General features: G+C 41.9%; 1 protein-coding gene across 3 annotated transcripts in view; it reads left to right on the top strand.

Annotated features, from left to right (window-relative positions):
• Positions 1-15,053, top strand: part of oxr1a (oxidation resistance 1a) — a 246,778-nt gene that overhangs the window by 168,437 nt on the left and 63,288 nt on the right. Inside the window, exon 1 of one of the 3 annotated variants that reach the window (XM_061820572.1) lies at positions 336-926. The exons of the other annotated variants lie outside the window; for them this stretch is intronic. Coding sequence (XP_061676556.1) covers positions 761-926 — 166 coding nt within the window. The 5' untranslated portion in view covers positions 336-760. Of the gene's footprint in view, positions 1-335; positions 927-15,053 lie in introns of those variants that run through there. 3 annotated transcript variants of the gene reach the window in all.

The raw sequence follows: 15,053 nt of genomic DNA, 5'->3' as shown, positions 1-15,053 counted from the left end.
CCTCCCCGATGACAACTGGAATTGGCTCCAGCACTCCCACGAAACTCGTGAGGATAAGTGGCTCAGAAAATGGATGGATAGAAAATAAACGAGGGAAATGTCAACAGACATTTTACATCTTGAGAAATATACACAGTTTCACTATCATATAAGCATGCCACACATATGTTATGAAATGAAAACCACGAGTTCTTTCCGTTTTTCTGTTCTTAAAAAATGCATAAAATCACATCAAACTTTCAGTTGACGAGCAATAAAGGCTTCATTACTCACGGTCACCAGTAGATAGAGCACATTTAATGATGAACTTGTCCCTGAGTCGATCGCAAATCTCACTTTAAAAAAAAAAAAAAGTTAGGGCATTTCTGATCTTAAATGACATGAATAAATATTTTTTCGAGAAAAAACTGTGACATTATTTAACCACCCTCTCCAGCGGTTCACTTCCTAGACCTGTGTTGTGTTTGCCAATAGATTTATCGCACTCGTTGCACAAAAAATATGAACACTTCTCCCGTATTTTATTGAAATGTGCAAGTTTTCAAGGCTTGCAACGTCGACCTGCAGCTAAAATGCGTAGCACAGCCGGACTACACTCGGGGCAACAACAACAAAAAGAATGCGTCTGTGTTGACGTATGTAGTTCCTGTTTAGGAATGTGTGGACTGTTGAGAGTTTTCACGCCCCCCAGTGCTAACTGCAGACTGAGCACACAGTTGGCACCAATTCCAAGTAGTTTTTGCGAAGTTTCGCTGAAGTTATGGACTACCGCTCCATACTTTCTGTGACGGGAAGCGGCGCCAGGGCTGTCAGGGACATGGTCATCCACAGACTGTGGTCTGGATTCGGCCAGGACGACGACGTCGGCTTCGACCCGCACTATGCTGCGACCATACTGAGTAGCAGCAGCGTTCACTCCAAAACAGGTCGGTGAGAGACGTCGCTTTTGAGGACGCAGACTAGCTTGTTGACGTGTGCTGTGCGACAACGCGCTATGTATGTGCAATAACTCCCTTTTCATGGTCTCAGTCCCATAACATTGTTTCCACGAATAACTTTCAAACTGGACACAGTGAACTTTTCGTTGAGCATATTTATGATTCGCAGCTGTACCCTGCGTCATCTGCCGTTTGCGGTGGCAAGCATTACAACTTGTTGACAGTTGTTTCCGCCAGAATGTTTCACTCCAATATTTGAGAAGTACTTCAATGCGGAACTACTGTACTGTATTGTGCACAATGCTCTGTTCCCACGAGCTAGAGACACGTGGGGTTTTAAATTGGAAGACACAATGTGTCTTTAAGAAACTTCAATTGAAGCTGACAGTTTCGATGAGTTCTCTTATCTGTGCCATGGCATAATCGTAGCCATCCATGTCGGTATGATAACAATACACTCCTCATCCAGACTTTGTCATTGAAACATTATTACAAATCAAATATTTGCTCTTTAGGAATTCTGCTGTTTGCTTTGGTGGCAGTGACGGAGCTAGACTTTTATCCTCGGGGAGGCCAAGGCTATTTCAGGGGGTACACAAACTATGACAGTGAATTCGTTTCTCGACCAATTAATTGCAATTTGAGTCATTAAATGTTCCACAAAAAAAACAGAATGTACACGCAATCACAACTGCAAAAGAGTTTCAATAGTCACAGAGGTACCAGCTCAGTTCTCCACACTTTCTATTAAAAGAAGCAGGCATTGAGAATCAAGAACCAAGATGAACATTCTGATTTTCCTGGGATCATTCAAATTTAAAAAAAAAAAAAAAAAAAGCTTGCACACACATTGCCTTTTAGTTATAGGGGGTTAAAAAGAACGCATACTCTGTTAATTTTACGCAAGGCAAATGTATTTATCTTGTGCATTTCGTGCACAAGGTAACTCAAGGTGTTTTATATGATTTTAGCTTATGCTGCAGCCTGCTAAGAAAATCGGTGTTCATAATTTGGACACTATTTATTTATAGCATGCAAACTTTTATGACCCAGTCCGCTAAAACAATTGGAATTGAGAGTCATTTGGTTAAACTCCAGTTGAATTCAAGCAATAGCCATTTCTGGTCATGAACACGAATGCTAACTGAATCAAAAAAAGGTCCCTCGTTCTTTAGATGTTTTCCTGGCTTCCTTTGTGACCTCCTGGATAAGTCATCGCTGTGCTCTTGGGGTAATTTTTGGATACTCCTTTTCCAGCCTTCCTCCGAATGGGTCTCACTGTGGTTTGCTGGAATTCCAAAGTTTTTGAAATGACTTTGCAACATTTCCTTACTGATACTGTAGATGTCACTTACTTTATTTGTCATCTGTTCTTGAATTACTTTGGATCATGGCGTTCTGTTGCAGATTTTTTTGAGACCTCTTTGCTGACTTCATTAAGTCTTGGGTTCTATTTAAGTGATTTTTTTTTTGGATTGAACAGGTCTGGAGGTAATCAGGTTTGTGAAAAATTGTGATGAGCCAGTTTATTCATGCTTTTACAAGGGGGGTTCGGGTAACACATTGGCAGGTCGCTTTGAACAGTATTTTTTTCCTTATTAAATCATTTCAAAACAATTATTGGTTCACTTGCACTATCTGTCTAATATTTGCATTTGGTGGATTATTTTGAACACTAAAATAGCGTAACAATGCAAAGGTATAATCATTTGAAAATGGGAGCCAATACTTTTTTTAATGACACTGTATCACATTGTTTGCATGGTGTTTGACTGGTGAGAGCATCTGCCTCACAATTCTGACGACTGGGGTTCAAATCCCAGCCCCGCCTTTGTGCCGTTTGAATCTTCTATTCATGGCTGGGTGGGTTTTCTACAGGCACTCCGGTTTGCTCCCACATCCCAAAAACATGCACTCACTGGAGATTCTAAATTGCCCTTAGGTGTGATTGTAGTGTGAATAGGTGTTTGGTTCTATGTGCCGTGCGATTGTCTGGCAACCATTTCAGGGTCTACCCCACCTCCTGCACAAAGATAGACGGAGCAATAAAAAATAGTCAATGGTGGAAAAAAAAAAAGTTGTAGAACTGGTAAATATAAAGGAATCCTGGCTCTGATTGCACAAAATCATTGAAATTGCCACAAATGCATCATAAGGAGACCTAGGTGAGAGGCCATATTTCGTAAAGATGGCGCCCCGTGTTAGTGCAGTGTTCCCCATCCTATTCTTCACTTTGGACCGGTTTAGAGTAGTAATTTTTCTCACAGACCAGATATATGTGTGTGTGGGTGTGCGCGTACGTGTACAAATATATAATCAGTCACTCACATTTGAAAAATGTACAGTTGTGGTCAGTCATGCCTCCAGATAAAGTTGCGGGTGTGATCAGGGATGGAATCTCAAAACCTTAAAATAAGAAAATAAGTATTTGAACACCCTGCTATATTGCAAAGTCTCCCACTTAGATATTATGGAGGGGTCTGGAATTTTCATCGTAGGTGCATGCCCACTGTCAGAGAGATATTCGAAAAAGAAAAATCCAGAAATCACAATTTATGATTTTTTTTTTTAACGATTTATTTGTGTGATCCAGCTGCAAATAAGTATTTGAACACCTGAGAAAAATTTGGTTATTGGTTATTTGGTACAGTAGCCTTTGTTTGCAATTACAGAGGTCAAACGTTTCCTGTAGTTGTTCACCAGGTTTGCACACACTGTAGGAGGGATTTTGGCCCACTCCTCCACACCGATCTTCTCTAGATCAGACAGGTATCTGAGCTGTCGCAAAGAAATACAGAGTTTTGACTCCCTCCAAAGATTTTCTATAGGGTTTAGGTCTTTAGACTGGTTGGGCCACACCAGAACCTTGGTATGCTTCTTATGGAGCCACTCCTTGGTTTTCCTGGCTGTGTGCTTCGGGTCATTGTCCTGTTGAAAGACCCAGCCACAACCCATCTTCAATGCTCTGACTGAGGGAAAGAGGTTGTTCCCCAAAATCTCACAATACATGGCCGTGGTCATCCTCTCCTTAATACAGTGCAGTGGTCCTGTCCCATGTGCAGAAAAACACCCCCAAAGCATGATTCTACCACCCCCATGCTTTACAGTAGGGATGGTGTTCTTGGGATGGAACTCATCATCTGTCTTCCTCCAAACACAGTTAGTGGAATTATGACCAAAAAGTTCCATTTTGGCCTCATCTGACCACAAAACGTTCTCCCATGACTCCTCTGTATCATCCAAATGGTCATTGGCAAAGTTAAGACGGGCCTTGACATGTGCTGGTTTAAGCAGGAGAACCTTGCCATGCATGATTTCGAACCATGACGTCTTAGTGTATTATCAACAGTCATCTTGGAAACGATGGTCCGAGCTCTTTTGAGGTCATTGACCAAGTCTTGTCATTTAGTCCTGGGTCTGATTCCTCACCTTTCTAAGGGTCATTGAGACCCCACAAGGTGATATCTTGCATGGGACTCCATTCCGATTGAGATTGACAGTTACGTTTAGCTTCATCCATTTTGTAATGATTCCTCCAACAGTGGAACTTTTTTCACCAAGCGGCTTGTCAATTTCTCTGTAGCCCTTTCCAGCCGTGTGGAGTTGTACAATTTTGTCTCTGGTGGCTTTGGACAGCTCTTTGGTCTTGGCCATGTTACAAGTTTGAGTCTTACTGATTGCATGTGGTGGACAGGTGTCTTTATGCTGCTAACGACCTCACACTGGTGCATCTGATTCAGGATAATACTTAATATATAATACAGGTGGACTTTTGAAGGCAGACTAACGGGTCTTTGAGGCTCAGAATTCTAGCTGATAGATAGGTGTTCAAATACTCATTTGCAGCTGTATCACTCAAATAAATTGTTAAAAAATCATACATTGTGATTTCCGGATTTTTCATTTTAGATTTTTTTCTCTCACAGTGGACATGCACTTATGATGAAAATTTCAGACCCCTCCATAATTTCTAAGTGGGAGAACTTGCAATACAGCAAGGTGTTCAAATACTTATTTTCTTCACTGGAAGTAATGGTAGTAATGATAATTTTAGTATCAGATGTGTAAAAAGACAAATTTGTGTTTCAGTTCACAACCGGTTTCCATTGGCTACTAAAGTACAATCTTTAACAATATAAAATAGTTGAAAGGCAACATGAAATTTAGCCATGAAAAAGTGTTAACCAGTATTAGTACAACACCTGTGCGCTGTGCCTGTGGCCGAGAGCTTTTGACTCCCCAACTGCTAATCTAAAAATAACAGCAGGGATAGGATACAGAACCAGCAGGGAGGGGAAAAAAAAGGGAGCAGAGGAAAATCTGATGCTTTTACATTATATCAGACCAATGTTAGTCACATTGGTATTTACTCTCATATCTCCCCCCTTGTTTTTTTTTTCATTGCTATGTCCAAAGTAAAGGAAATGTAAATATTGCAGACGTGATTCATATTGAGGAGACTTGAGTACGACATGCCTAACAGTATTTAAAGAAAGAAAAAAAAAAAACATTTGTTTTACTGTTATGTAGCTCAACATCATCACAATATTTAAGTATAAATTAAATACTGTCCCATATATTGTATTAGAGGTTTTTTTTTTATGTTGAATCCACACATGCACACACACTCACAAGCCTGTGGTCATACATTGGTAGCCTTATTTTTGTGGTACGCACAAACCTTTTTTCATTGTCTGTGGATGCATTCCTACTGATTGTTCCTTTCACATTTGACCATGTGTTATTGCCATTAATGAGCAAATAAAATTACTCTCTACAATAAACCACATTAAAATGGATTACTCTGTTGTATCTGTTTTATTTGGATGAACAGAAAATTAGCTAACTAGCAGTATTATTGTTTATTTTGCAAAATGTTCAAAAGTGGGCCTGTCATGAAATGGATGACTTTTGGTATATTATTAATGAAAAACCCACAGCCAATATGGTCCCATGTGTTTTTTCACCACAAAACATGATTTTTATGTATACAGCTTTTTGTAACTCCCGCCATTAAAATCCTCTCAGGGATTTGTTTTCGAGAAGAAGCAGGAAGTGACGTAAAAGACAGCGGTGCCCCCTCGTGGACTCCTTTGCTTCCATTAGTTTTACCTCCGGGAAGGTAGCTCGTTGTTCCTTCGTGTTAGCCAAAATGACGACTCATTTCATTGCTGGACATTGCTTGAACACTCAAGAATGGAATTACCCTTCATAAATTTGAAAGAGACCCACCCCGTTCGTTGTGAAAAATGGATTGCACGGGTGCAGAGGACGAGAGCTTCGTGGGTTCCAAATAAGTGTGTATGCAGCTACTAAAAAAAAAAAAAGTTTGGGGCGGACCACGTAATCAGTCTCTCTCATCTTCTTCTTCTTCTTCTTTTCCTTTCGGCCTGTCCCGTTATGGGTCACCACAGCGTGTCATCTTTTTCCATGTTAGCCTATCTCCTACATCTTCCTCTGTAACCCCAACTGCCCTCATGTCTTCCCTCACCACATCCATAAACCTTCTCTTTGGTCTTCCTCTCGCTCTTTTGCCTGTCAGCTCCATCTCAGCACCCTTCCACCAATATACAAAATAGACTCTTCTGTCACATAGAACAACGGACACCTTCCACCAAGAGCTGATCCCTGATGCAGTCCCACCTCCACCTTAAATTCTTTTGTCACACCTAAGGCACACCTCACCATTGTTCTGCTGCCATCATATATGTACTGCCTGGACATCAACTCAGCCCCTGGAAACCTCAGGTATCTTGAGATCCAGCTCAAAGGACCAAGTAAATGTCAGGTTCACCAATCAGACATTCATTAAACAGGACGAAAAAGGAAGCAAAGACACCAGTTCAAGTCTCGCGAGGAGAGAGGAGAGGAACTGTCTTACAATTCACCACTGCACTCTCTGATTATCTTCTCCTCAACACCTCTATTTATTTAATTTTAAGACGCCACTTATTTACATGGATGTTACAAAAAGGAGACGACAAGCAAAACAATTTGAAACAAGGTGTACATGTTTGTTCATTGGTGTGTGCATGTGTGGAAGATTGCTGAATACATGTGTGGTCATCATTTGTTTAACAGGGAGCAGTTCTAACAGTTCTGATGATTAGATGTTTTTGTTCTTGCTATCTCCTGCTAGGAGGCTGCCACGTTATCTAGAGCAGAGCAAAGCATTTCTTTATTGGAAGCAGATGTATGATAATTATGATCACAATTATTCCTACACAAGGCAAATGGTTATTTGAAAGTCTGTTCTGATCATTTTGTAAGAGGTAAGCATGTGTATTTCCATTGTCCGAATATTCTACGTCAGGGAAGTCTTTCAGATCCTTTGAAAGTATGTCGTTGTCGAGAGTGTATGGATTGATATCCTCAGAGTTTGATCTTCTGTACATTTCTAGCTTTGTCGACATCATTGAGTGAATTAAAGTAGACAGAAAACATCCGCCGCTCGCCGCTTACACATGGGCCTGTTGACATTCCCATGGTGATGTCCTCTGCAACGCGTAGCTTGTCTGTAGAAATGGCAGCGATTATCACGTGATTGCAACCCAAGAATTGCAAGCTAGGCCTATGCGTATTTATAGAAAAACTGTGTGTGTGTGTGTGTGGGGGGGGGGGTCTCATCTGAAAATAAATTAATCTCCAAATGGGGGGCACTCCAGTAAATGTTTGGGTAACACTGGTGTAGAAGAATCAATTTATTTCAACACTGCAATTCCAAAACTGAATTCTTTTTTGAGAAAGTATAAAATACTTTTCAGATGGCAAATTCCAACTTCATTTCCAGATTTAAATCTTTTGCATGATGTATGTAACATTCTCTTTTTGTTCAGATGGTAAAATGTGGGGCTTTGTTAGCTGTAAGCCAAAATCACCAAAACAATAACAAATCCTGACACTGTGTCCTTAAACATCATTTTGTGAATTGAGTTTTGTAATTCAAATTTATTGAAATGTTCCTCTAATATGAAACCTCTGGCCTTTGTGGAACATTTGGCCGAGTACACGTTTACATGTGACCCTGTGAAGTGACTAATAAGGTAAACCTTTTTTTGGTTGGAGTGTTTTTGAAGCTCTCCCCTTCAACTCCATGGCCATATGCAGAAAGGTGGATCTGTATGTCTTTTTTTGCTGGAACAGTATTGCTATGCAACAGGAAAGTTTGAAATACAGAACAGAGAGAGGTTTTAAGAGACCGACAGAGAGACAGAAGCGTAGGGGTGCGAACCACAGCAGAACAATAGTTAGATATCTGAACACATATAATGTTACAAAAGTCATATTGTGTTTATGTTTGTGATTTTTTTTTTTTTTGTGGGGGGGGCAATGAGGACGTTCAACAACTAACCAATAGGGATGCTCTTATAGTGTCTAAACACCTGTAAGAACTTGAGTATATATTAATACAGGGGTCTCAAACTCAGTTTCCCTTGGAGCTGCTGGAGGCAGGAGTCTTGCTGAGGCCTCGGCGCAATTTCTTCTTTTTCTTTCGGCTTCTCCCATTAGGGGTCGCCACAGCGTGTCATCTTTTTCCATCTAAGCCTTTCTCATGATTCCTTCTCTCAAACACCCACTGTCCTCATGTCCTCCCTCACAACATCCATCAACGTTTTCTTTGGTTTTCCTGCGGCTCTTTTGCCTGGCAGCTCCTCCATTCATCTCAAATGTACACACACAACATACCCCACTGTAGCCAAGCCAAGAAAAATGTGAATACCCACTATCCACCCTATTACTCTGGTTACCAAGTCCCCAATAGGCAACCATTACCCCTGTACTATGATCATGGAGGGTTGGGTGTCGTGCATTAAAATTGGGAAGACTGACAAGATGGTCACAAAGAAATGATGACCCGCAACCATCACCAGCACCTGGGCCAACCAACTCCTCAAAACGGATGTGCCAGGACCCGTCCTGGTGTCTGCCTCATCATGCTTCGTGCTAGGCCCCCAGTGGACCCTGAATGAAATGTATGCAAAATGTATGTGAAGTAAAAGGCTAGACTCCTGGAGGCTTGGCCCGATTACCTGAAAGACCACAGAGAAATGGGGGCATGGGGGAGCCCCTCCTCATCCCACAGCTAATCCTACTACCCAGCAAACAGAACAAGGTACACAAGGGGCCTGTCAAAGGTGGAAGGCGCAGACACCTTACAATAGGCCCCAAGTCAGCTGAGGACCCCAGACAGTCCGAGCGAGAGTGGCCCTGGGAGTGGGGCCAGCTGGCACGTCCATGGCACCCAGGGAACCGAGAGCAGAGCTTACCAGGAATCAGAATCAGCTTTAATGGCCACACACCACACACAAGGAATTTTTCTCCGGCAGTCGGTTCTACCGTGGTACGCCAATCAGAACAAAGAATAAGGAACAACATAGGCAACAAGAACAAAGAACAAGAAACATTTCTGTTGATAGGAACTATTCCTTATACGACGTGCAAGATGTAAAATCTATATGGATAAGTGAATTGTACAAAGGAAGCAGTTTAAAGTGATGAATCGAGTGCCTTGTGAAAGTATTCGGCCCCCTAGAACTTTTCAACCTTTCGCTACATTTCAGGCTTCAAGCTATAATTTTTTTTTTTTTTCACAAGAATCAATAACAAGTGGGAGACAATCGTAAATGGAACGAAATCTATGGGATATTTTATACTTTTTTTAATAAATAAAAAACTGAAAAGGGGGGCCTGCAATATTATTTGGCCCCTTTACTTTCAGTTCAGCAAACTCACTCAGAGGTTCAGTAAAGATCTCTGAATGATCCAATGTTGACTAATGATGATCAATAGAATCCACCTGTGCGTAATCAAGTCTCCTTATAAATGCATCTGCTCTGCGATAGTCTCAGGGTTCTGTTTAAAGTGCAGATAGCATCATGAAGACCAGGGAACACACCAGGCAGGTCTGAGATACTGTTGTGGAGAAGTTTAAAGCCGGATTTGGATACAAAAAGATTTCCCTAGCTTTAAACATCTCATTGAGCACTGCACAAGCAATCAATATTGAAATAGAAGGAGTATCAGACCACTTCAAATCTACCAAGACCCGGCTGTCCCTCTAAACTTTCACCTGAAACAAGGAGACGACTGATCAAAGATGCAGCCAAGAGGCCTATGATCACTCTAGATGAACTGCAGGGATCTACAGCTGAGGTGGGAGTCTGTCCATAGGACAACAATCAGTCGTACACTGCACACATCTGGCCTTTATGGAAGAGTGGCAAGAGGAAACCGATTTCTCAAAGATATCCAAAAAAAGTCTTGTTTAAAGTTTGCCATAAGCCACCTGGGAGACACACCATACATGGAAAAAAGGTGCTCTGGTCAGATGAAACCAAAATCGAACTTTTTGGCCACAATGCAAAACGATATGTTTGGCCTAAAAGCAACACAGCTCATCACCCTGAACACACCATCCCCACCGTCAAACATGCTGGTGGTAGCCTCATGGTTTGGGCCTGCTTTTCTTCAGCAGGGACAGGGAAGATAGTTAAAATTGATGGGAAGATGAATGGAGCCAAATACAGGACCATTCTGGAAGGAACCCTTTTGGAGTCTGCAAAAGACCTGAGACTGGGATGGAGATTTATCTTCCAACAGGACAATGATCCAAAACAAAAAGTCAAATCTACAATGGAATGGTTCACAAATAAACGTATCCAGGTGTTAGAATGGCCAAGTCAAAGTTCAGACCTCAATCCAATCAATCTATGAGCAGAGCTGAAGACTGCTGTTCACTAATGCTCTCCATGCAACCTCACTGAGCTCGAGCTGTTTTGCAAGGAAGAATGGGCAAGAATTTCAGTCTCCCGATGTGCAAAACTGATCGAGACATACCCCAAGTGACTTGCAGCTGTAATTGCAGCAAAAGGTACCGCTACAAAGTATGAATGCAAGGGGGCCGAGTGATATTGCATGCCCCACTTTTCAGGTTTTTTAATTTTATATCTTTATATTTGAAGCCTGAAATGTGGCAAAAGTTTGAAAAGTTCAAGGGGGCCGAATACACACTACACACACTAGATGGCGTAATGTGTGATCTGTAGATTAGTTTGAACTGGATGATCGGTAAATGGAGGTTTCTTTTTGTCATTGAAATACATTTCACCTGATTTTTTCCCTGCCAAACAAATGTGCGTTCATCTGAGATGACACGCTGTGGCGACCCCTAATGGGACAAGCCGAAACGAAAAGAAGAAGAAGATTCATTGTCAGCAGACAATGAGAGGTGTTTTTCCCATTTTGTGATCGATAAGTGCATTGAATTCATACAGTGGAACCTTGGAGTTTGAACATAATTTATTCTTACGAAGTGTCCAAAGTCCAATATGTTCAACCTCCGAAACATTTTTTCCATGGGAAATGATGTAAATGAGTTTAATGCGTTCCCAACCTTCAAATAGTAAATTCTCATTTTAATTCCTATTTTTGTAAAAACATGTACACCCTGTATTTAACCCCCCCCCCCAAAAAAAATACATGAATTTAAAGCATTTTAAATGTGCATCATTTACCTTTTGAGTCACAGTGTAATGGGATCAGAGGATGGATGTGGCAAAGGGGAAGGAGGGAATTGTTATAGTCACCCTCCATGATTTGACTGGGTATTTCTCCAGTAGCTTCTCCATTTCTTCTGTCATCTATTTTCATGGAGCACAACCTTTAATGACACCCTTCCATTTTCTTCGCCACTTATCCTCACAAGGGTTGCGGGGAGTGCTGAAGCCTATCCCAGCTGTCAATGGGCAGGAGCCGGGGTACACCCTGAACTGGTTTCCAGCCAGTCGCAGGGCACATGGAGACAAACAGCCGCACTCGCAATCACACCTAGGGGCAATTTAGAGTTTCCAATTAATGTTGCATGTTTTTGGGATGTGGGAGTAAACCGGAGTGCCCGGAAAAAACCCACGCAGCCACGGGGAGAACATGCAAACCGCACACAGGCAGGTCCGGGATTGAACTAGGGACCTCAGAATTGTGAGGCCAACGCTTTACCAGCTGAGCCACTGTCCTGCCCCTTTAATGACAAAATAATGTAATTATTTTTTGGAACAATATTGTCTCCCATCTGCTTTGATTTCCAGCCATGCTCAAAAGCGTTCAACTTCCATTTGTTGTTGTTGTTCTTTACCTTTCAGCTTGTCCCGTTAGGGGTCGCCACAGCGTGTCATCTTTTTTCATGTGTACCCATCTCCTGCATCTTCCTCTCTAACACCAACTTCCCCTCATTTCTTCCCTCAAAACATCCATCAACCTTCTCTTTGTTCTACGTCTCGCTCTTTTGCCTGGCAGCTCCATTCTCAGCACCCTTCTACCAATGTACTCACTCTCTCGCCTCTGGACATGTCCAAACCATCGAAGTCTGCTCTCTCGAGCCTTGTCTCCAAAACATCCAACTTTGGCTGTCCCTCGAATGAGCTCATTTCTAATCCTATCCAACCTGCTCACTCCTAGAGTGAACCTTAACATCTTTCATTTCTGCCACTTCTAGCTCTGCTTCCTGTTGTCTCTTCAGTGCCACCGTTTCTAATTCGTACATCATGGCCGGCCTCACCACTGTTTTGTAAACTTTGCCCTTCATCCTAGCAGAGGCTCTTCTGTCACATAACGCACCAGATACCTTACGCCAGCTGTTCCAATCTGCTTGGACTCATTTCTTCACTTCCTTACCACACTCACCATTGCTCTGGATTGTTGACCCCAAGTATTTGAAGTAGTCCACCCTCACAATGTCATCTCCCTGAAGCCTCAATCTTCCCCCCTATCCCTCTCATTCATGCAGATATACAGTGAATACTTGGTTCTCGAATGCCCACATTCTCAATCAAATCGGTTTTCGAACGAAAATTTTGAGGTTTTATTGGTTTCTGTTTTCGAACTAAAATAGGTACTTGAACGCCCCCGTCAAAACCCGGAAATAACATAACGCACGCAGCCCAACCAGCTGACCCACGACATGCTCTCTTGTGAATTCCCATGCCGCCGAAAAAACCTAGAAATAACATAACGCATGTGGCCCGACGAGCTGACCCACGACGCGCTTTGTTGTGAATTCCCACGCTGCCGAAAAACCCGGAGATTCCATAACGCCCGCCGCCCGACCAACTGACCCACGACGCGCTGTTATTGTGAATTCCAATGCCACTGAATAAAAAAATGGAAAGACTGTAACATAACACGCGCTGCCCAATCAGCTGATCCACGACGCGCTTTGTGTAAAACGCACCCTCGCTACGCAGACGTTTCCCAGTAGCTATATTTACTAACTGTTTTTTCTTCCTATTGAGGACTATTAACCCCCAATAATGGCTCCAAAGAAGCGACACTAGATAAGTTCTTTGGGAAAAGAAAAGAACTTCCAGGGGGTGAGTCACCCACGCAGAGCCCTCATAATGACATACTGTATACAGCAGGGGTGCTCAATGTGTCCATCGCAATCGAAGTTCTGGTTGATCGCTTGACTGCGTAGCCAAAAAAAAAAGAAGACGTCATCTTGACGTCTTTTTTTTTTCACATTTTGGCACCACATGTAACTTTATCTTAAAACGACCTGCTACACTGCCGCCAATGACAGCCACACACTCTTCTTCCTCGTTTACCTTGCACCGCCCCTCCTCCGTTCTTAAAGGGGTACACTCATAATTACAAAAATTACAGTCCTTACGCGGCCTATCAATGTAGTTTATAATGACAGAGTGCTTATACGCTGCCCACCACTGGAAATTTTGTTTTACATAGACATGCTTCTGTCAGCAAGCATTGTTGGCGAGCGCACATAAGTGGGGACTAATGAAAAAAAATCATTCTGCAGACCAGCTGATTGGGGAAAACTTGGAACGCACTTCTCGTCACATACCACACACTGCGACGTGTGAATATTGCTGTACTGACCATGTTTGGTTTTACCTATGCATATGAAAAGTCTTTCTCACATTTAAAAACAATATTAAGACCAACCTACGTTCATGAATAACGGATGGCAGTCTCAAAGGCTGCACGACATTTAATTTTATGACATATGAAACAAACGACTAAGCCATTGGCAAAGAAGTCGCATTAATGGTAAAAAGTACATTTGTCATCATTGGTTAGCAACAGCAAAATGTTATTTAAATGAATTTAGAGACTTATTGTACTCTTAAAATGTCGGTCTTACATAAAATGCATGAATGCACATGCCTAATACTATTTCTTGTTCTACAGGTTACTTGCATACAAATAACTTTCAGACGTAATTGTGATACAAGGAATTATATTTTTATCGGTAACTGACTCTAATAAACATTAAGAATGACAGAGGTGTGTCATAAAAATAAAAAAGTTTCTCAACCCTCTTCTATACTCTTGACTGAAGAAAATAAGATCACTGTTCAACACCAAGTTTTTGCAAGATTCCTGCCAGAAAGATTCTCCTCTCGAGGCAGGCAGGAATCATGCAAAAACAGTTGAACAGTGATGTTATTTTCTACAGTTTCATTTTACATTTTCTTCAGGGCCTTCAATTTTCAGTTCATTTACACATTCTGTTTTGAGACAGTTCCTGAAGGACATCTCTACAATATTATGCCTGCTGAAGCCACGTTCGATGTCAACTACGTCTTTGCAGTTGCAGCAAACTTGTGATCACCTGTCTGCTGATGCTTCACGAAGTCATCCAACCTCGGTGCCACCGATGATTTTCAGCGTGTCTGAAAATTTTTTTCTTCCACTGTCAATACAACATTGGCAGAAAAAAATTTGAGTCCCTCAATTTGAGCCACTTGAATTTAGAAAACCATTCCTGGCGAATCTTTTGTCTCTGCCCTGCATGCGGAGTAGATTTTCTGACAGCAGACAAAGTTGTGTTGGGCGTCTTTCCCGCGTAATGGGCATCCGTCAAAGTTGGCAACTGACAAGCTGCACTTGTAACACTGCCATCCTTTGTTTTTCGGAAGATAATCCCAAAGGTTTATACATTTTCTGCAGTATGAATTGATGGAAAGAAAGCATGGGTTTGACGCGGAACCCGGACGCAGTTGTCTCCAATGTAAACAATTATTCGCTCAACTTCCGGTGTAGCTTGCGACAAAACCTTCGTCACGCTAAAGCCAGGAATCAAATACGAATTCTTGTAAT

This window comes from Syngnathoides biaculeatus, chromosome 5, assembly GCF_019802595.1.
Source record: "Syngnathoides biaculeatus isolate LvHL_M chromosome 5, ASM1980259v1, whole genome shotgun sequence".
Taxonomy (NCBI): Eukaryota; Metazoa; Chordata; class Actinopteri; order Syngnathiformes; family Syngnathidae; genus Syngnathoides; species Syngnathoides biaculeatus.
This window is presented reverse-complemented; position numbering and strand designations above follow the sequence as displayed.